The sequence below is a fragment of the Sinohyriopsis cumingii genome, chromosome 16, assembly GCF_028554795.1.
Source record: "Sinohyriopsis cumingii isolate HCF-2022 chromosome 16, ASM2855479v2, whole genome shotgun sequence".
Classification (NCBI taxonomy): domain Eukaryota; kingdom Metazoa; phylum Mollusca; class Bivalvia; order Unionida; family Unionidae; genus Sinohyriopsis; species Sinohyriopsis cumingii.
In genome coordinates this window covers 40,648,183-40,671,837 of record NC_142976.1, presented here as the reverse complement: position 1 = coordinate 40,671,837, position 23,655 = coordinate 40,648,183, and the positions used below count along the sequence as shown (strand labels likewise).

Genomic DNA, 23,655 nt, shown 5'->3' with positions numbered 1-23,655 from the left:
CAACAAGTTTCGTAAAATTAAATAAGTTAATATTTAAATTATAAAATGAAGCTTTAAGAGGAATTTGCAACATAGTAAACTAAATCGCAAAGACCCCCCCATTCCTCCAGTTTTCTCATGTGATATACCCATGTGGACCTACTTTCCAGTGCTATTTCTGTGGCCACACTGCTGTCCCATTGAAAGTCGCTTACAGTCCTATTGGAATGACAGGAATCACCCAAATAGCTGGCAGAACAAGTTTTGAAGTTCCAGATAATGGACTGATGTAGCAGTGAGCCCACCTGCATTTTTTTCTGAGCCATTTGGGACCTTCAAGTGACTTCTAGTAGCACCGCTTCAGAGAAAAGCCAGAAAGCACTATAAAAAAAGGCAGTTGCCCTATGTACCCATGACTAACAGCTCCTCTAGCCACTCTGCCTGGTATTTTGCATTTTCTGCAGAAATATTTCCCAGAACTGTTGGCACTGCTGATCTGCAAGTAAAGATGGGCTGGAATAGCAATATATATGGAGGCAGGCAGCTTCCATGGCTTTCCAGAACCAAGAAGACCTTTCCCCCAAAACTCGTGGGGATTTTCCATATATTCTGCCACTGTGGCATTCCATTTGCTCTGGTGAAAGCTTGGTACTGTTCAGGAATCTGGTTCCAATAATTCCATGCCAACCTACATACTGCAATAGCACACTTTCCAACATGTGGTATCAGCTTGGCCTGATTTTCCAGGGAACTAGAGATAGGCCAAGGAAAGAATACCAATATGCATCCTACATGTGACCTACAACCTGATCAAACAGATGAAATACAAAGCCTCCTGGGAAAGCTTTCTGCAGCAGAAGTATGGAAAACATTTGGAACTGGATCCAACCTTCTCAGGAAACCATGAAGACAGGCACCAGCAAAAGTTCTTTCCAAAAATGACTAAGAGCTTGTGCTGGCTCTGTTTGGATTTTCAGATAATTTGGAGCAAATCCCACAATTCACAACCCTTTCTACCTCCAGCTTGGTATCTGGAAGCACAGATATTGTCGAATACCCAAATGCTGGGCCTTGGCATCTGGAAGCACACATATTGCTGAATACCCAAATGCTGGGCCTTGGCATCTGGAAGCACACATATTGCTGGATACCCAAATGCTGGGCCTTGGCATCTGGAAGCACATATATTGCTGAATACCCAAATGCTGGGCCTTGGCATATCGAAACACAGAAATTGCTGAATACCCAAATGCTTGGCCATGGCATCTGGAAACAGTTATTGCTGAATACCCAAATGCTGGGCCTTGGCATCTGGAAACACAGATATTGCTGAATACCAAAATGCTGGGCCATGGCATCTGGAAACACAGTTATTGCTGAATACCCAAACGCTGGGCCTTGGCATCTGGAAGCACAGATCTTGCTGGATACCAAAATGCTGGGCCTTGGCATCTGGAAGCACAGATATTGCTGAATACCCAAATGCTGGGCCTTGGCATCTGGAAGCACAGACATTGCTGAATACCCAAATGCTGGGCATTGGGGTACAAACTCTAGAGCATATAGAGCTGTCCCAAGTGGAGGAAATTCATAGCATGGCCTAGCAACCTCAAATTGTGGAACATTTGCCATAAAACATGGTGGGAGACAGTAGCAACAACATGATGGGACACTGGCTGAGCAAAAATAGATTCTAACCACTGGAACAGCATGCGCTGCCAGAACTGAAGGAAAAGAAACCGATGCCCATCATCCCAAAAGAATGGTTGTCAGAAACATTGGTTGTCTCTCACCCACTGTGTGTGTGTATATGTGTGCATGCCTCTGAGTTTTAGTAAATTAGTGTTGTAAACATTATGTATCCACACACCATGCTAGATGGACAACTGTACTTGAGAAACTTACCACAGACCAAGCAAGATAAACCTGTGGCCAGCTGTACTTGAGAAACTGACACATACCAAGCAAGATGACCATATGGCAAATTTTACCTGGAAAACTGACCACATAAAAAGCTTCATCACATGGCCAAAGTGATCACAGTTTCAAGTTCCACTAAGTTGGGTAAAACAAATATACTCCAGTTATTCTGGTTTACAAAACTATCAAAGTTATAAATATTCAATTTGTAAATATGATATTATTTCTGTAGTAGTCCAGAAGTCAATGATCTAAATGGATGATCTGATTGAGAGGTACACATAGCAAGTTTGGCCAAGTACTGTATATATTCATAATTTTAATTTCACAGTTAACTGGAGTGCAAAAATCTACATAATGACCCTTGACGTTTAATTAGCTGTCATGGAAGGCTTGAAACGAATATACTCTGAAAGAATTAAAGTCTACTGCAGCAAATGCACAGTCTAGTGTCAATAACCTGATTTCTATTAATACCCATATTATGTTAGTAAAACAACAGGAATGAGTTGATTTTTGAAACGGTGTTTCCTTCTATGAAATTAATCATTTAAAGGAAGACCCTTTCCTGGGAATATATTTTTTTCCTTTAAATGAGACACTTGAAATTTGTATTAAAAAAATACCAATGCCCACTTCCAAAACACCACAATTATGTCAATATGTGTAAAATTAATGAAAACATACTGTGCTGTGCAATATTTTATACATCTCACACCAAAACATGCTTTAACAGCAATGATGGTTCATAAGTCACTGTTAAGAATGATGGTGATATAATACAGATTATTAAGGTCAAGGTCATTGTCTGAGTACACCATTCCCTCGATAACTCGTGCACAACAGGGTCCACAAAAATAGACCGCACTATAAGCGAGGCGTGAGTTACCGAGGGACCTAAAAAAATGGAAAAAAATCGCTGTGACATCGAGCAAACCGTGGGGGGAGGGGCATTAGGGAACTGGGCTGTTTGTTGACTGAATCCTCATTTTACAATCATGTCGATAATAATTTTTAATAATGCGCTTTTTCTAATGAAGTTGCTCGTTATTCTTTTTAAATAAAATTTATTTTCAAAATGTCCAACATATGAAAGATCGTTCCAACTGGTTTCAACAACCATCACGTGTACGTGTAAAAATCTGTGTATAATGTCACTGCTTTTTGTTTTCTTTATGAGTCTGGTTCCTGTAATGGTGTCTATAGAATCCTGCCAAATCAGGAGTCCATAGAGCAGGGAACTAGACTAACTGTTGATACACCACCAAACAATTTCTTTTTTCAAAACATGCTACATTTATTTCGTGAGACAATCGTATATGTTGAAGCTCAATTTTTGTATTGCTTAGTTAGTACAATATTGATGTCGTGAATTAATTAATTGGAATTAATAATGAAATTTCTTATCATCCTTGAGGATATCTCTAAGTGCCGTTTCAAGAATTCTCTGAAACTCACTTGCCCACAATGGTCCGTATCTGTGAAATCAAACTCTTTATTTTACCAAGTATTCATTTTGCTTGGCTGCCTTGTTATCTTTGATCACAGTTATGAAAGAGTCGGTTAATTTAAGGTAGTTTATGTTACACACAATAACATTTATTAGTGTTTGATTGATCAAATGAAGTGAGTTCACCCGACATACGACCGGGGCCACTAGATTTTAAGTTTGTAGGATTTTCATGCCTTTTAACTTTTCTTTTATTCCACCTCCTTTATTTGATTCAAAAGACATAATTAACATGATAATACAAAGGAGGCCAGCTTTTAATTCAGTGCAACAATACAACAAATACTTCTGGAAGACAGTTATCAAAACATGGTCGGTACTTAATTAGGTTCTCAGAGAAACTGTCGCGGATACAGCTGTTATGGTAGATTGACACATTATACGTTTAATTACAAGAGGACACATTGCATTTATGATAATTACACTTAAAGGGAACTAAAACATGGAACCAGAACACAGATTTCAATTGTTAAAAAAATTATCTAATTTGTACTTATTTATTAAAGTACTGCCTCCACTCGGCATGAGTGACATTTTCATTGATCAAAATTTCCTTACATATCAATAATTGTGTACTAGGAATGTCGCTTGGAAAGAACATGTAAAAAATTGTATGACCTATGTTTAAATTTGAAATTTCATAGTGTTGGTTACAATTTCCGGGTCCTATCTACTGTTTTCGAAGATAAACCAAGTGATGCATAAAAGTTTCCGTTACCAATTTTGATCACGATTTTCCTCAAGTTCAACAAATAGGGATCAATTTATGGGGTATTTTCTGGTTTAAAAAATGGGATCCATGCCTGACCCCGCGTTATAAGTGGGTTTGTGAGTTATCAGGGTGCGAGTTATCAAGGGAGTGGTGTATTGCTGTAAACTTTGACACCATGAATCCCTATGGTCAAGTTAAATTTGAATTGTTTTTGGCTCATAATTTGACACTGAAAATATGAACATAATCAATGATTTGGGTTATAGGAAATAAGGCAACTTAAAAAAACTGCTGATGACACTGTGTCAACAATGCCATCCTTCGAAAAAGTGACTGCCATGTCTCAATTTTTCCCTTAATTAGTATGGTTAGTTGGTTTGTTGATTGTTTGTTTTCTTGTAATGGCATTTTGGGCACATTGTTGACTTTATCATGCCAAGGAAATGGGAACCAAATACTTTTTCCAAGCACACAGAGAGGCAGGAGTCCCTTACCCCCAAAATAAGTGTGAACTACTTGTATGCCATTGAAAAAAGGTCTTATCTTCAAACTTTAAATTTATTTTGAAAAGCAATATAGATGTATTCAGAACTTTTTTCTTTTTTAAAAAGTGTTACATAATTCAAAAGTACAAGTGATACATTAATGCTGCCTCTGAAAAACTCTTTTTCTCTAAAATTATGACAAGGACAAATTTTTAGAATATTGCAAGGGGATATTTTAGAATAGTCATCACCCAGTGAAATGAATCAGCTGTGAATGGTTTAGATTCAGATCTGCATGCACATTACATGCTCAGATCAGTGTCTCACACTGTCTGTCTGTCTGTATGATATCAAAAGCAGAACAGCTGCCATCTGCTGGCAACTTATGCAATAACATTTAAGGTTCTGTATGGATGATACCAAAAGCAGCATAGCTGCCATATGCTGGCATCTTATGCAGTGACAGCTAGAGCTGTCTAAATATCAAAAGTAGAACAGATGCTATCTGCTGGTAACTTATGCAATAACAACTAAGTACAGTATAGTTGCTTGAAGTATGATGCGACATTCTACACTGATAATAATACCAATGGATTGTTAAGGTGACTATTGTCATAGGTCTATTTCAAGAGTGGAGATTTTGCATCATTTACAGCCAAGATTAAAAATACTTCACAATATTAAAACATGAAAGTGTTTGCACATGGTTCAGTATGCTTTGTAAAAATTTAAATTGCACAAAAAAAACATTTTCATAAATAATTTACATATCTGCATATCTATAAAATGCCACTTATAACTGGTAAGACTTATGTGCCACTTATGACTGATATGACCTGTGTGCCACTTATGACTGGTAAGACCTGTGTGCCACTTATGACTGGTAAGACATGTGTACCACTTATGACTGGTAAGACCTGTGTGCCACTTATGACTGGTATGACTTGTGTGCCACTTATGTCTGGTAAGACTTGTGCCTCTTATGACTAGTAAGACTTGTGTGCCACTTATGACTGGTAAGACCTGTGTGCCACTTATGACTGTAAGACGTGTGCCATTTATGACTGTAAGACCTGTGTACCACTTATGACTGGTAAGACCTGTGTGCCACTTATGACTGATACGACCTGTGTGCCACTTATGACTGGTAAGACCTGTGTGCCACTTATGACTGGTATGACTTGTGTGCCACTTATGTCTGGTAAGACTTGTGCCTCTTATGACTAGTAAGACTTGTGTGCCACTTATGACTGGTAAGACCTGTGTGCCACTTATGACTGTAAGACGTGTGCCATTTATGACTGTAAGACCTGTGTACCACTTATGACTGGTAAGACCTGTGTGCCACTTATGACTGATACGACCTGTGTGCCACTTATGACTGGTAAGACCTGTGTGCCACTTATGACTGGTAAGACATGTGTACCACTTATGACTGGTAAGACCTGTGTGCCACTTATGACTGGTATGACTTGTGTGCCACTTTTGACTGGTAAGACTTGTATGCCACCTTTGACTGGTAAGACTTGTGTGCCACTTATGACTGGTAAGACTTGTGTGCCACTTATGACTGGTAAGACCTGTGTGCCACTTATGACTGGTAAAACTTGTGTGCCACTTATGACTGGTAAGACCTTAGTACCACTTATGACTGTAAGACCTGTGTACCACTTATGACTGGTAAGACTTGTGTGCCACTTATGACTGGTAAGACTTGTGTGCCACTTATGACTGGTAAGACTTGTGTGCCACTGATGACTGGTAAGACTTGTGTGAACATAACAGTCCGAATTGCTGAAACTTCAATCTGCTTATATAGTTGAGAAAAGTTGGCTATATAGCAACAATATCCCCTATTTGATCCTTCTTAGAATTTAATATGAATTCTATTTTCTTAAAATTCCATAAATATGAGAAATGGGCTAAAATTTAATTTCAACATGAGAGAAAAGGCTCATGGGTTATCATCAGAGAAACACCATAATGTATTAAAGAGTTCTTAGGTAGGGATAAGGAGATTCAAAATATGAGTAATAGGTGAGGAGGCTGACTAACAAGCTTAAATTAGCCACTTTTTTTTGGTCGATGTCATGGTTACTTTAAAGACCCACTGAACAATGATCCTCCTATGGAAAACAGAACCTGATCCATAATACTCCTATGGAAAACACAGAACCTGATCCATAATACTCCTATGGAAAACACAGAACCTGATCCAAAATACTCCTGTGGAAAATAAATAACCTGATCCATAATACTCCTATGGAAAACACAGAACCTGATCCAAAATACTCCTATGGAAAACACAGAACCTGATCCATAATACTCCTATGGAAAACACAGAACCTGATCCAAAAATACTCCTATGGAAAACACAGAACCTGATCCAAAATACTCCTGTGGAAAATAAATAACCTGATCCATAATGCTCCTATGGAAAACACAGAAACTGATCCATAATACTCCTGTGGAAAACACAGAAACTGATCCATAATACTCCTGTGGAAAACACAGAACCTGATCCATAATCTTTCATTGGAAAATATCCTGATACCTTATCATGCAAAACACAGAACTGATCCCAAATCCCCCTGTGGAAAACATACAGCCTGATCCCAAATCCCCCTGTGGAAAACATACAGCCTGATCCCAAATCCCCTTGTGGAAAACATACAGCCTGATCCCAAATCCCCGTGGAAAACATACAGCCTGATCCCAAATCCCCCTGTGGACAACATACAGCCTGATCCCAAATCCCCCTGTGGAAAACATACAGCCTGATCCCAAATCCCCTGTGGAAAACATACAGCCTGATCCCAAATCCCTCTGTGGAAAACATACAGCCTGATCCCAAATCCTCCTGTGGAAAACATACAGCCTGATCCCAAATCCCCCTGTGGAAAACATACAGCCTGATCCCAAATCCCCCTGTGGAAAACATACAGCCTGATCACCAATCTTCCTTTGGAAAACAGAACCTAATCTCCAATCCATTCATTTAAGTACCAATAAAGATGCCATTTATACAAAACCATAAAATCTGATACCCACAAAATGAATTCACAGTATTGGCTGAACCACCACTTTCCTTAACAAATCAATACTCTGAAATAAACATAAAGGTTATATCATAAAAGACTTTGGTGAAAATGTTTGGAAGCCATAGTGGAGAACATTATGTACTGTGAACAATATTTTCAAGGCAAGTAAAATCACATAATTAGGTCACAGGTTTTCCATCTCTTATTTTTAACCACCCCCCAATTACTATTGTGAATCTGTGCATAAGGTAATTAAGACATAGTCGGTGGCAACTCAGTAATTTCATTGACCATTTAAAACAAAAGATCATTCTGTGAGTTGCTTTTGTGAGAGAGCTGGAGCAGGTCTTGCATGGTTCTTGAAATGCAGGCTCATCTTAAAGGAATCAGAGGAAGGAATTTCAAGGCTGTTGTGTCTGAAAAATGCAAGACTATTTAGAATTACAAACTGAATTAAAGACATTTCAGCCTAACTGGATGATGTCAAGTGGAAGAATTAAGGATGGCAGCAGTAAATACATTACAATGCAGATTATATGTCTACGACTTCTCCAGACTTTAGCATTCACTATATGGCCCTCTATATTATAACATGGGTCCTGTTATAATGACTTCATTATAACATGCTTTCTGTTATAATGTCCTTCATTGTAACATGGTTCCTGTTATAGGGCCATTCAATATAACATGGTTCCTGTTATAGGGCAATTCATTGTAACATGGTTCCTGTTATGAGGCCATTTATTATAACATGGTTCCTGTTATGAGGCCATTCATTATAACATGGGTCCTGTTATAATGACTTCATTATAACATGCTTTCTGTTATAATGTCCTTCAATATAACATGGTTCCTGTTATAGGGCCATTCAATATAACATGGTTCCTGTTATAGGGCAATTCATTGTAACATGGTTCCTGTTATAGGGTCATTCATTGTAACATGGTTCCTGTTATGAGGCCATTCATTATAACATGGTCCTGTTATATATTCGTTTATAAACTGAGTCAAACTGCAATTGCAAAGACCCTGATCTGCTGTCACATAATGTTTAAGCAAATCTGTGTCTATGCATTGGTAGAACTCAGTGTGTGTGTGTGATTTGGATTTTTAACGTAGCTTTAACAAATTTTCAGTCATATCGCTACGATGCCTGCAGTGTGACAGTTTATAGTGATATCTAGCACTGGGGCAACATGCCACAGACATGTAGCATGATGTCCCACCCAGTCACATTATCCTGACACTAGGCCGACCAGTCCTAACACTAACCTCTTAATGCTGAGTGCCAAGCGAGGCAGCTGTTAGTATCATTTTTGTAAGTCTTTGATATGACTCGGCTGGGGATCGAACCCATGACCTCCCGCATCTCAGGCAGATGCTCTAACCACTAGGCCACTGGAGCAGTTGGATTTGAAAGGTAATGGATGTACTCATAGCGTGCTATGACAATGTAAGAATTATCTAGAAAAATCTAGTTTATTCCAAAAATTGGTTTTTAGTAGCATCATTAGATAAGGGAATAACCTGCAGCTTTCATAAGGATTTGATTAGGAAGAACTTCCCAGATTTCATGGTTGCTGGTATACAGCTCAGTGATTTGCATGCCAGACTTGACTGAAAGGGTACTGCAGAAATATGAAAATAAATAAATTCACAGTAATTATAACACGAATATTATGTATTATTTACATGATCTGGCCTCTGTTCACAGGTAGAATGGGCAACCTTCATCTCTTTCATTTCTATGTATTCCACTCATGCATTTAAACACTGATAATCCAGATTCATTGGAAGATGAGATATTGTCCAGATAGCTGATAAATTGATACAGATTAATTTGTATATCTGGGGGACAGTATTGGTATATACAGTGCTGTATAATCAAAAAGTCTGAAGACATATAGCATATATGCTCACACATATGTCAAGTCCAACTGCAAATAACAGACCCTGATCTGCCATTGCATAATGAGCCATCAGATCAGAGTTATTTTTTTGTGTTCTACCGATGACTGCTCTGGTGGCCTAGTGGTTAGAGAGTCCGCCTTGGATGCGGGAGGTCGTGGGTCAATCCCTGGCCAAGTCATATGTTAAAAATCCAAGTCACACACACACCTTTCAAATCCAGCCCCCTCCTCGTTAAGAAAGACATTTACTATGACTTGAAGCTGGTTCTAGCACAAAAAATGTCATAAAAGTGTTCTATGTGCTGAGATGGAAAGTCAGACAAAAGTGGTCTCCTCTTTGATAGAAGGATTGGCACCAAAACCTGTCTTGCTACTGAAGCAGGCATGCAATTGAGGGCTTAGGAGGGTGTGCCTGTATTAAAAACTAATACCATATATATTTGCTGATCAGCATGTTCAGTTATAAGTTGACTACTCCACTGACTATACATGGCAACAATTTAACTATGACCTGCTTACAAGTTGAGGTGAAAAATTGCCATTTGAAAGATCCACTATGTCATCATTTGGAAAAAGTTTATCTTTTATATATGTTATAAGTCAGGGTATACATCAAATCCATCAGTAAGGGGTAAATTGTTATCAGTGAATCAGAGTTGCTCTTTTGAAAAAAAAATAAACTGAACTGGCTCTGTGAAATCTCATTAAAGGGTTGCTGCAACTGAATAAATGTCAACTTTGCTGCATGATCACAAGGCATTAAAATAAGCATCCACAGTTAACTGAATACAGGACTCTATTTGCTAATGAACAAGTATCGAATTCACAGCTTGACAAAAGGACTATCAGCTAGAAAATTGGACTGGGTGCTGCCTTCATAAGCAATACAATTAAGGTTAAATGTTCAAAAGAGATGTGTTAATTGAACAGAAGAAGCACACCGTTTTAACTGAACATAGGATCATACCTGATCAATGAACATTTATCAAATCTGTATCACTGTGAAAAAAGCTGTCAACTGGGAAACAAAGTGGGTGCTGCCTTAATGAGCTAAGGGATTATCAGCCAATATGCTCTGGCAGATAACTAAGGAAATATCACCTGGAAACTAGATCTGGTTTAGGAGAATCAGATCAAAACTTGTATTTCATCAACCCAGTGTTTATACAGCAAACATGACATATAATACAATTACAGGTTGTTATGACTTGCACAAAAATGGAAATAGTATACATATTAGTAAACATCAATGGTAAACAACACTGCTGGATACTTTACTTTGCAGTGAGCAATATTTAATTTTAATATTTTCCAATTATTAAAATCCATTTAACTGTAGATACAAGTACTGTGTAATAAATACCACAATGAAATAGATAAACACTGTGCATGTCATTAAAGTTTTCAATATTACTGCTGGATCAATCAAATGTTTTGTATGTTGCATTATCAAAGAAACATTTACTCAAAAAATTGGATTCTTTTTCAAATATACTAGGCGATCGTACAATAGGAGAGTACTTAAGAAACAGATGGCCCTGTCTATAATCTCCTAAAATAAGTGCAACAGGTTCAAGTCAAGAAATCTGATGAAAGACAAGATGATTTTTCAAGGCACATTCTTGAGGGGGACAAACTCCGTTCAAGGAGGTTTTGAAACACCTGCCCAGCTGAATGGGAATGCTGCGATGGAATGTGGCTCGATTTGTCTTTGTTGTCAAGGATAAAGCAAAAGTAAAACTAGGAATTTCAGGTCTTGGTACCGAAGACTGCTCACCAGGCAGTTTGATGTCATGGATGTGGAAGTCATTCTAAAGATGGACACAACTCTGTCCATGACTCTCACGAAGACCCAAAAACCGACATTATGACTGAAAACAAGTAACTGAACAGGTACATAGTGTTCCTAAATGTTAAACATGGTAATTTCCAAGAAGATCTGTAAACAGAAATATGTGTCTATGCAGCTTGTAGGTCTAAGCCAATTGAAAACCTAGTTCCTGAGTAGTGCTGAGAACCAATCTAGGCATCTTCATTTTGAAGCTGGGGGCACAAATGTATTGGCTGATAGAGCTCAGATATACATGTACAACCACTTAAGAAAAATCCCAGTGGGTTTGTGTGTGAATAATCTCTACCACCATTTCCATAAGGAGAGTGTTTATTTCCTGTTGCAGAACACTGACTTTGTATGGGTCTCTGGGAATGTCTGTAAGTAGGGGTGAACTTAAAAATGCAGCAGGTTCATTGAATGTACTGAATGTATCTTGGGACATGATAAAATAAATAATTTTTTCCTGTCCCAGAACATGTGGTGAAACTTTTTTACATAAGTTATTTGTCCTAAGATTTAAGAAACAAAATAAATTTGTGTTGAATTTAGTATAAAATAACCATCTATGAGAGAAACTTAGTGAGATTTAGAAGAAAACAGATGAGGTACACTTCTTTGTGAAAGAAAACTCTGAAGGATTGCTCAAACCAGTGAATTGGTACAAAGCAAAAATGTTTTTGCAAGGATTTTTGTCAGAGCATGCTGACCAGTCAAGAGTATAAGTAGCAGATGACAAGTGATGGGATTTGGCACCAATCAATCCCTCTGTCCAAAGGGCAACCACTCTCGTATGACTTCTATTTTGGTAAGCAGATGACATTTTAGCACTTCTGTTGCTGCAACAAGCTAAATGAAGTAAAGACTTTGTTAACTTTACAGGCAGTGGACATACTTCTATAGTATTATAATCAGGCAATGCATTGGAGGAAATGTTTTTATTGCCTAATAAATGGTTTGAAACAGACAGGTTTTGCACAAGGAAAGTAATTCTGAAATTGTCTATTATAATGTAAACAGTAACTACACAGACATTAGCAACTAAATATTTTCATATCTTATGTACCAAGTGAATGTATAATACTTTCCTATCTCCAAAGAAAATAAAATGAAGCTTCCAGTTTTTTTGCCATCTGTACTAGATACTAATCAAGAGGTTGTAATTCTTTAAACAAGAGGCTTATGAGGACTTTATTATATCACTCACATGGTTTACTTTACCTTTAGAACCAAATGCACAAGAAACTGGCCAAGTAAACAAAATAAAAGGTGCCAGGATACCGCCTGTCAATGTTACATCAAACTTTGTTCAGTAGTTTTTGAGAAGTCATTTAAAGCTTTTCTACTTTTGGTAGGAGTAGCCATATTGGATGACAGTGTGGCTTTTTTTGTACCAAGTTACAAGACCTAAATGCCAAGACACTTTCTACAAATTTGGTCAGTACTTGTCCCTTTCAGAACCTGGATGCATATCAGTACCTGAGGCTCAATTTGCTTTAAATCCAGCATGGTGGATACAGGGTCATGTAAGTCTCATATGGCCTTACAGCCAGCATTGTGGATACAGTCCCATACAACATTCTCATTTGGTTATTACAGCCAGCATGGTAGATTCAGGGCCATATATTAATCTCATTTAGCCTTACACCAAGCATGATTGATACAAGACCATACAACAGTCTCATCTGGCCTTACAGCCAGCATGGTGGATACTGGGTAATACCATAGGCTCATTTTGTCTTACAGCCTTCATGGTTGATATAGGGCCATACTATAGGCTCATTTGGCCTTACAGCCAGCATGGTTGATACAGGACCAGGCTATAGTTTTTATCTGACCTTACAGCCAGCATGGTTGATACAGGACCAGACAATAGTTTTATCTGACCTTACAGCCAGTGCTGATGGATATCACCAACATATCACAATCTCATTTAGCTTTACAGCCAACACCAATGGATACAGGACCATACATTAGTTTCATCTGGCCTTAAAATCAACATGGTGGATACAGTCCCACACAACAGGCTCGTATGGCATTACAGTCAACATGGTGGAAACAGTCCCACACAACAGGCTCATCTGGCCTTACAGCCAGTATGGTGGATACATTCACATACAATAAGCTCATTTTGGTCTTAAGGCCACGTGAACTATAATGGAAAGGACAAACAAAATCTGACAAGATGGTTCTATGGATAAGTACCTTTTCAGGATTGGCTCTTGAAATATTGCTTTTCACATCAGCACCAACAGCTTCAGATACACTATTGTATCCATCCTGTCTAAAAAAAAGAAAAGAAAGCTCTTTCAACTAAATACAGACTATTGCAAAATCTATGTGCAATAGAAGAATTCATAAATAAGCTGTTTAAAGACTCATCTATACAGCTCATGTTTGTTATAACTGTCTAGTTGGAGTGCATTATAACTCTGTTTTTGGAGTCCGTTATAACTTTGTAGTTGGAGTCCACAACTGCAACCATGTTATGCACTGATCAAATATTCAATAAATAAATGGGCTGACATATGTTGGGGAAAGGGGGAAGGGGGCAGGGTTGACTTCTCCAAAACTTTGTCAGGGCCATTTTAAAAAAAATTTGAGGACCACAATATTTTGCATTGTGAAATTGCTAATCAACTGTAATTGTGTCATGTTCAGCTCTCTTTGAAATTAACAGTTATCAATTCTGTGAACTCCACTGTCAGAAATTCTGTGACCTTTCCAAAACTTTGCATGGTTCTGAGAAGTTCAAGGACTATTGAAGGTCCCTGAAATTTATTTTTAAATTCCAAAGCTCTTCTAGGATTCCAGGACCTGTGGGAACCCTGGGGGGGGGGGGTAGATAACAAAATCTTAAGTGATAATGCTTTATAAAGCAAACAAAGATACTAAACTTTATTTTGGTTTCTTATCTACCTATATTGTTGTACAGTTGATAAGCCAAGTCAAGTACCATCATTTTATTTCTGTCACAGGGTGTGTTGTGATGCTGCATTCTGCAAATGCATTATAATGAGATCTGTGTTGTGAATCCATATAAACTGATGGTCCTCTTGATGACTGGCTGATATCTTCCTACTGTGAATTTATGCATTATTATGGATAACTATTTTCATAGTATATTTTAAAGACGTTTTATTTTGACAGGTATTTAAATTTGTAAAACTGCAAAGAGGATCCTGTTGTCCATATAAATATTCAATTATCTTTTGTGTCTTTAAATTAGCAGCAATCACAAAATCTGTGAAAACTGACACTCACTAAATGAATAGTGAATTCAGAGTATTTAGTTTCAGTTAAATACATATTTCATTGTTTATATAAATCATTTTAACTGAAATAGATAACATGCATATTTAATAATTTATTGCAGTGTTTTACACCTGATTCCATATAATTACCAAGGATATATGTTATTACAGAATTTAACTAAGTCATTGCCAGTGTACAAGGAGTTGAATTGCAACACAGTAACAATTGACCACACCTCTGAGAGAGTACGATCATCCCATTGTTATTTTCTTGATAACCAAAACTTCTGGTAAGTTTGAAAAGAATGAAACTGGTTAGACAATGGACTATATGACAAACAATTACCAATATGGAACAGAGAGGTCATTTGCATCACAATGAAAGAGTTTAATGTATATACTCGCTTATAAGTCGAGTCAAACTGTAAACGACAAAGAGCAAGATCTGCCAAATGTGACTGCAGATCAGGGTCCATTTAATTTGTAGTACTGATTACTCCTAACAGAATGCACTGACTCAGAACTGCCAGCTTTATGTGGTGGCAGATCTGGGTCTATGCAGTTTGCAGCTGGACTTGTCTTATGAGCGTGTATATATGGTACTTTGATATATAACAGGTCTTTTTTACAATCTACAGTCTAGTGTAGAAGATAGTTTGACTTCAAGATGCAAAACTTGAAGGTGCTGGCGCATGTATTATTTCTGATAGTGTGTGTGTGAGCAGTAATGTCATGGTGGCACTTGCAGCTCCCGTATATCAACAGTTTGCTACAGGCATTTACAGCATTTCAAATCAACTAGAGGTACAGTGCTTCAGAATCTGGATTTCATTGTATGAGTATAGCATATAAACACAGACTGTATAATCTTTACAAGAAATATGCCATGTATTTTGTACCTAGTTAGTGAAAACTGCTGTGAATGCCTGTGTAGTCATTGCCATTAATGATAATGTTAGGGCTAATATATTTTTCACCAAGCCACAATACAAAGCTAGATTTTTAAAATTCAACATTAACACATCATTGACTATATCAAGCATGGGAGACAGGATCTAAATGCCTTTCCCAAGGACACACTTTGACAGAGAACAGTTTGGCGTTAGCAGGTATTGAACCTTGTGACTCTGGATTATGAGTCCCAATATCCTATCAACTGAGGGATCAATTAATGATTAAATCTGCAGAAATGATGAAATTAAAAATGCTTGCAGTGATTTCCAGTGTTGTGCAATGACAGAATGCAGAGAAGAAAAAAAAACAAGAAGTCACAAGAGGGCTAAACAAATGCACGTTTTGTGAAAGAAGTGCCTAAAATGCAAGCTGATCTGTAGTAATATTAGTTTAAGACAATGCCATGACATTTGTCTTTCCATCCATCATAAGTTTTGCATTTCAAAGCCACTCCCACCCGCCTAGTGATTAGTGTCATACATTCCAGCTGTCACCAATCTGTCTTTTCAGTATTTAATGAAAGTATGGCATCATTTGCAAATAAATCACATTTTCTACTTAGAAGTGGAAGTCAGAACAGTTCTGATGCTGCAAAATTCAAAGTGTCGTTGGAAAGGGTTCTCAAGTGATGCATGTAATCAATGATGTTAGAAAAGCAGGATGAGATAGATAGGAAATCATATGAAAGACGAGTTCAAAAGGCTTGATGAAAAGGTGTATCAAAGGTTAACCAGGGTCATGTTACCAGGTGAAGTGGGTGGCTAAGTTGGCTGAAAAATGTAAACTTCACCTTTGTCTGTTAGGAAAGCAAAAAAGGCTTTGGGCTCTGATTTTTCAGATGTAAAATGACAGGCAGTAGTATGACTTTTGAGATGCTCCCTTGCTGTAGCCAGGAAGTTCTGGCAGTGTGGTAATCCAAGGTGAAATGTATTTATGCAGTGCTGATACCAATTAGCCTACATCAACAAACAAACTCTTGCACATTCACAGGTGTGCTTTAATAGCTAACTGATCATCAACCTTTTCAGGAGCAAGATATCACTTTTCGACTTCCTTAAGTTGGGCCTACTGTACCCTGATGAAAATATACCAAATTCTGTTTCAAAATATAACCTTCAATATGTAAATAGTACTTTGTTTATTAAAAATATAATCAGTGAAGAGCATTTTCTAATTTATTTCTTTTTTAAAAATTGAGATTTTAACTGCCATGTTTGCGTTATTTTTTTTATAAAATCAGTTTGAAACCGTAAGTGAACCTGTAATGGCTGACATTGCTGCGCCTGTGAAATACCACTTCATTAGAATGTATTCGTAAATAACTGGGCAAACTGATTAAGGAAAATATATAATTCAATGAAAACAGTTGAAATATTATGTGATAGAAGATTTAGCCTAAATATTAATCATGTAGGCCAGAAACTTGGGACAAGACTTATGTCGTGGAATTTGAAAAAATACTCAAAGGTCAAGCTTGTTTTTTGACATCATTCATTTTCGTGAAAATATGAAACATTCTGCCAGTCTTGGGGGCTTGCTATTATTAGATGGAGGGGACGATCTTTCAACACAAGCATACTGTACTGCCTCACAGGTAAATAATAAAAAAATTGTAAATTTCTTAAGTGTAGCATTCTGGTATCAGGCAAAATGAAAAGGAAATTATTTTACTCCATTCATCTGTACTACCATTCTTGATTTTAAGTTTTCTGACATCATTCATTTTTGTGAAAATACGATACATTCTGCCCGTCTTGGGGGCCTGGTTTTATTTGATGAAAGGGATGGTAATGTGACCTCCATAAATATGAAGTTATAGTGGAACTTAATGTTGAGGAAATTTGTAGGAAAATGGAAAATATATTTAGTAACTGGCAAAAAAGAAAACTTTGTCTGGTCAAAATAACAGTAATAAATTTGTTGGTCCCTAAATATTTTTTCATTTATTTCTTCTTTGACCTTTTTTCTGAATGGTGGACCCGACAGAATAAAACATGCATGATGGGAAAATATAAGAGCAGGATATTACACATGGTTGATTTCAAGGATTTTTAAAAAAAAAATGAAACTTACTTGAATGTGACAAGTGACTAAAAAAAGCAGAAATGGATCAATCCATCGTACACATTTGAATGTTTAAAAAATATTTTCTTCAGGTCCAAAATACATTTCATGGGTTAACCCCTTCAATAAATAATATCCATTCTGGGAAGATGTTTTACAAGGTTGGTTACCTTTTACAGATTAGGTTAAAATTGATTCCATAAGTCAGATTTTATTTTGTCCACTATGGCTACAATCAAAGTAAGTATTAAGAATAGTTTTTAAAAAAAAATATTAGTCTGATTTATATATAAGTACAGCTACTGCTGGCAAGCAAAGGAATCTATAACTCTTCTATCTATGTGTGTAACAGGATGAAAAATTTAATGGACTGAGCTCTGGATCAATCTTAACTTACAAATTGAATTCGATTTAAAGAATACTATCCAAGAAGCAGTGAGTACTTTTATTATTAATTGCCTGATAATTATTGCAAAATATTTTATTTATAAAAAAATTTGTAATCAAAGATTAAAATTCGAATCCTTTCTCTTGATTTTAAGAAAAGTATCTGAAACTGAATATCATATGACTGAAATAAAGGGACAATGGAATATTTTCTTCAAAAATGGTTGACTCTTTATAATTATTTTCATAATAATGATTTGGCATTCCAAGCCTCATATTCAAGTAATATTCAGATCAGTCCCAAAGTTCTGCTCACATTGCCTCTCTGTACATCTTAGGTGATACCATCTATGTATGTCTTAAGTCACATTCATAATGGAAGACTTGGAGAGTGGCTGACAGTGATCTGTATTTCATACTGCTAAACTTATTCACTGTACCACTATCTTACATATATCTATAAAGCAATGATCCCAAGGATCTCTAACTCTGGCAATGCTGTCTTGTCTGTGATCTATACCTATATATCAATTACTTTTCAAAATATATCTACTAATTAAAACAATGGTTCCCAAACTTAAATTGTCCATCAACAGGTCTTCTCAACTCTCAGGCATATGATACGATTCCTTCTCATGATCCTTCTGAGGTCCATCCACCCCACCCCCACCCCCGATTTGCGTTGAGCCCCAAGGTTGGGAAATGCTGATATAATAGGACAAAAAAAATCATTATAATTTTTTTAAAGATATTTTATGATTTGGATAAGCCATCAACAAGGTGGCTTATGAGGGACCAACCATCAGTAGAATGGATTTGAATGATTTTTAATATTTAATTACATGGTATCAGGAATTAGTTGATGGATGCCTCCTTAATCTCAAAATAAAACATCTTACCAAAAGCCATATTTATTTCAAAACACTGTATGCTGTTGTTTTCATTTTTCAAGTACCTAACAATATATTCAATTAAATTCTCTTTTGGTTTTATGGTGAAAACTGTCACTATCTTGCTTAGTATATCAGAAAATTAGGATGAAAAAAAAAATTACTAAGCATGACTGTCCCAAAACTTTAGAGTGTCTGAAAAATTTAGGGTATCCACAAACTTAGGGGCAAAGATGGTATCAAACCAACGGGCATGATGGCCTGAGACTCTACTCATTATCTTTTTAGCTAATATCTTCTTTTATAGATGCAGAAAAAACAGTCACAGTCTCAAAAACAGCATTAGGTAACATCACCATCAAGTCCCAAACTTCCCCTTTAACATAGCTTTGAAAAAAAACCACTAATAGATTGTTGCTGCAGAAAAGTATACATACCTTAAAAGCTGTTCTAGTTCCCTCTTGATTCTTTTGATGACAGGTGGCCCTTCATATATAAGTACAGTATACAACTGTATTAGAGAGGCCCCTGCCCTTATTTTCTTGTACGCATCTTCCCCTGAACTGATGCCACCCACCCCTATTATGGGTATGCTGCCTGAAAATAGAAAATTCAGAATATTCAATTTTGATAAAATTAAGGGTGAAAGTTTAACATCTAAAGTATCTGCTTTAGCTTGAGCTTTATATAGAATGTACATGCCAGTCTCCTATTATGAGACATCTGTTTGAAAAAAGGACAATGTGAATAGTATCAGGGAGGAAAAAGTTAACATTGATACTTATTTGTAAGTCGAAAACTGTTTGGAACCAAATCTGCTGTTGCATAATGTGCTGGCAAATCTGGGTTTGTATAGTTTGTTTGGGAGTAATTAGTTTGGCGTGACTGGTGTTTTATGGCACATCAGCACCAGAAGGGTACTTAGAGCCCAAATACATGCCATGGCATCTGACTCAGGCCGTTTTAATGACAAGATTTGAACCCACAAGCTTCTGGGTGTGAGTCTGGCAGTCTAAAAAGTGCGTTACCATGGCTCCAGACTAATTAGTAGAACAAACAAATAGACCTTGATCTACTGGCACATTATATGATGGCAGATCTTGGTCTATGTTGTGTGTACTTTGACTCAACTTATAAGTGAGTAAATATGGTACTCTTTAACTTCAGAATAGTTTGGATGTTTTTACTTCAGATTTAACTCAATACTCTCTTCTCAATTAAACAATATGATTTTGTGTCAATGACAATGTATGCATCATACTTGTTGGAGAGGGATTTAAAATTTGTTGTTGTTGTTGTAGGGTTTAACGCTATTTTTCAGCACAAGATAGGCTATACATGGTGGCCAGTATTAATGGTGGAGGAAGAACCCGGGAAAACCCCGGAAAGAACCACTGACCCACGAGAAGCTACTGACAAGCTTTCTCACATACCAACATAGGCCAAACCCGCGACTCAAACCCATGCAGACAGAGGTGAGATGGCAGTGATCTGTAACGGTGAGTGCTTTAGACCACTCGGCCACTTGGGGCCCCTTTAAAATTTGTGTAAATATATTCACATAAGGGAAACTGTTTTTTGTCTAGGTGAATACTTTCCCAATCATAATACCTTAGGAAAAATATTACTACCTCACAAATAACTCTCTTAGCTAAAAAGAGATAAAATTTATCTGCCCACATGGGTGGCAGTCAGGCAGAGTGACCTCCCCTAATTATAAAGATTGGTGGCAAAATCCATGAACATATCAGTTACTAATGGAGTGTAAGGTATGCTATCTAAATGGGTGAAATTGTGGGGAGGCTGGGAGGTGTATTATGATTGGGTATGTAATCGTGAAAAAAAAATATTTTACTAGCAAAAAAAAGTATCTTCTTTAAATATGTTATCCAATCATAATACCTGAGGAGATTAGGTAAGTGAGTGTGTGTGATGTTGTTGTTGAGTTTAATTATAGTAGCGTTCGCACAACTGTGCATGTGCCACTTTCTTCTGACTGCACTGCAGCCTGCTAGTTGTTCCTGGGGAAGGGGATGGTGCCACCTCCCCCAGGCTTTTATGGATTCAAGGAACCCTGATAGTTTGGCCTCAATCTGTGGGTCCATAAAGGTCCCTACAGTTGAATGGTTGCCTGTCATTAGTGGGAAGGAGAGCTCAGGAATGGTCCTGCTTGCTTTACATCGCTGGTTTCTTGTTGCATTTGCCTGGTTTTTTTGGGGGTTTTTTTTGTGTGTGATGTGATTTTGATTTCTAACATAGCTTTAACATATTTTCAGTCATATCACTATGATGTCTGCAATGTGGTAGTTTATAGAGATGTCTAGCACTGGGGCATCATGCCGCAGACATGTAGCATGATGTCCCACCCAGTCACGTTATCCTGACACGAGGCCGACCAGTCCTAACACTAACCTCTTAATGCTGAATGCCAAGCGAGGCAGCTGTTAGTACCATCTTTGTAAGTCTCTGGTATGACCCGGCTGGGGATCAAACCCCCGACCTCCTGCATCCGAGGTGGATGCTCTAACCACTAGGCCACCGGAGCGGTTAGGTTAGGTAAGAGGTGGAGGGAGGTATATCCCATTACCCTGGAGATGCCATCTCCAGTCCCCTATGGTATATGAGACAGCTTCTAGATAATCCGACTGGAGAAGACTCCATCGGTCAGGGAGTGGCTTACAAATGGGAAAATCTTTCCTCCTGTAAATCCAGTCAAAGTCATGAAGCAGAGTGTCATGAAGCTGTCAAACGACCTGTTCCATCACAGATATAGTTTCCCCCAAATCAGATAGATCCCTTTAAGATCTCAGAGGTAAAAACTGGAGAATGTGGACTCTATTCCATGGCATGGATAATATCAGTTAGAGAACATTTCCGGTCAAAGGTGATACTTTTGGCAACTGCTCTAACCTCATTAGATGAAATGCATAACAAATTCTTCTGAGCTGGAGTTATTTCTTGATATGCAGAGTGAGTAACTCACTTAATCCAGGATGAAAGGGTCTGTGCTTGATGCAACAGCTCTGTCCTTTTTAGATACCACTTCAAAGCTCATACTGGGTCTTGTAGGTGGATTTGAGTAGAAGAGTCCAGAATAGACAGTGATTTCATTACAAAGGTCTGGTTACCTATGGACAGGAGTCTGTTTTTGGCAATGCATGAGGGAACTGGCATAAGTGAAACTGATCCATTTTGTCAGAACTGCATGTAATTTGGGTCCTCTCATCGGGCAGGTATTTAGCTGATTCTGCCTGCCATCGCTAATGTGATAAGGAAGAAGGTCTTGTATGAAAAGTGAGTCAATGATGCCCTGAAAAGTGATTCAACTGATGTTTTGTTCAACCAGGTTAGTACCCATGACAGGTTCCACTTTGGGCACAGAGCCATGTACATCAAAGTTGGAGAAAAGGTCTGATATCCTCTCTTCCATAATGACAGCGATCATGGAATGATAATCTTTGATTGTGCTTGGTGCTAACTTTTTCTTATCGAAGAGCCAAAGGAGGAAGTTAGCTATTTCATGTATAGATGCCTGTAGAAGTACCACATTTTCCACTGTGTAAAAGTTTCTATTTGCCTTCGTATGCTTTCAGAGTGGAGGGCCTTCTTGCTTGAGTGATTCTTTCTATGACTGGTTGTGAGATGTTTATTTCTAAAGGCCTCTTTAATATGATCCATGCATGTAGGTTTAGTAGTTCTGGATTGTGGTGAAACAACTGTCACTGTGGTTATTTTAGTAGAAGAAGAAATTCTCTTTTTTCTGGGTAATTTCTGTTGTGAGATTCATGAAGTAATTGATCCATGACTTCTCCCATATGAGTGGTGCAATAAGGATGAGATGACACTCTCGATTCTCTTGCTTATGTATCACCTTTGGAATCAGAGGTATTTGAGGGAATGTGTATGCATCCAGGCAGTTCCAATCTATGGATAGCGTGTTAACTGCCCAGGCTTTGGGATCTAGTGAGACAAAGGTTGGTAGCTAGGTATTCTGTCTTGTCACAAACAGGTCCACCAATGGCCAGTCCCACTGGTACTTAACTGAGTGAAAATGTGGGATGGAGGGACCATTCCATCTGTATATGTTAATTGTTCTGGGACAAAGATTCTATTATGTTTAGACATCCAGGAATGTGATGAACTTGGATGTGTATTTGTTGCTGATGACCCCACTTTAGAAAGTCCCATACCTGTATGGAAAGGTCTGGGGACTTGGTTCCACCTTGCTGTTTGAGATAAGTCACTACCGTAGAGTTGTCATATTGAATAAGGACTCCTTTTCCAGTTTAAAATTTCTGCCACTGGTGAAAGGCTTTCATCTTGAGGATATTGATATGTAGATGCAGGTCCTGGGGAGTGGCTTCCTGAAAAGATGGCAGTAGATGTGCCCCCCAGCCATCTGTACTTGCATCTGTACAGACTGTGATCTGTGGTAGTTGTACTTGCATAGGTATACTTGCTGTGAGCCAAGATAGGTTGCTCCAAGCCTGCAGATGCAACCTCAAAGTTGTGCAAATGGAGAGGTTGATCCAGTGGGCAAACGTTTGGCCTCCATTGGGATAAAAGAATCATTTGTAACAGGCCCATGTAAAGGTGACCCAGGATGATGAGGTCCGCTGTTTTGTCAGTGGCAGACCTTAGCACTCTTTGCCAACTCCTACAGAATTTCGCTATTAAGAGCTCTGTAATGGATGGAGTAAGCGAAAAAGTAAAATGTA

At 37.8% G+C, this 23,655-nt stretch overlaps 1 protein-coding gene across 3 annotated transcripts in view; it reads right to left on the bottom strand.

Moving 5' to 3' along the window:
- Window positions 1-3,648: 3,648 nt before the first annotated feature.
- Window positions 3,649-23,655, bottom strand: part of LOC149780281 (dihydroorotate dehydrogenase (quinone), mitochondrial-like) — a 49,957-nt gene continuing 29,950 nt past the window's right edge. For all 3 annotated transcript variants that reach the window (XM_089937079.1, XM_089937080.1, XM_089937081.1), the window contains 3 exons: window positions 19,375-19,534; window positions 13,594-13,672; window positions 3,649-8,063 (listed from right to left, as the gene is read on the bottom strand). In XM_089937079.1, coding sequence (XP_089793205.1) covers window positions 8,049-8,063; window positions 13,594-13,672; window positions 19,375-19,534 — 254 coding nt within the window. In that variant the 3' untranslated portion in view covers window positions 3,649-8,048. The remainder of the gene's footprint in view (window positions 8,064-13,593; window positions 13,673-19,374; window positions 19,535-23,655) is intronic.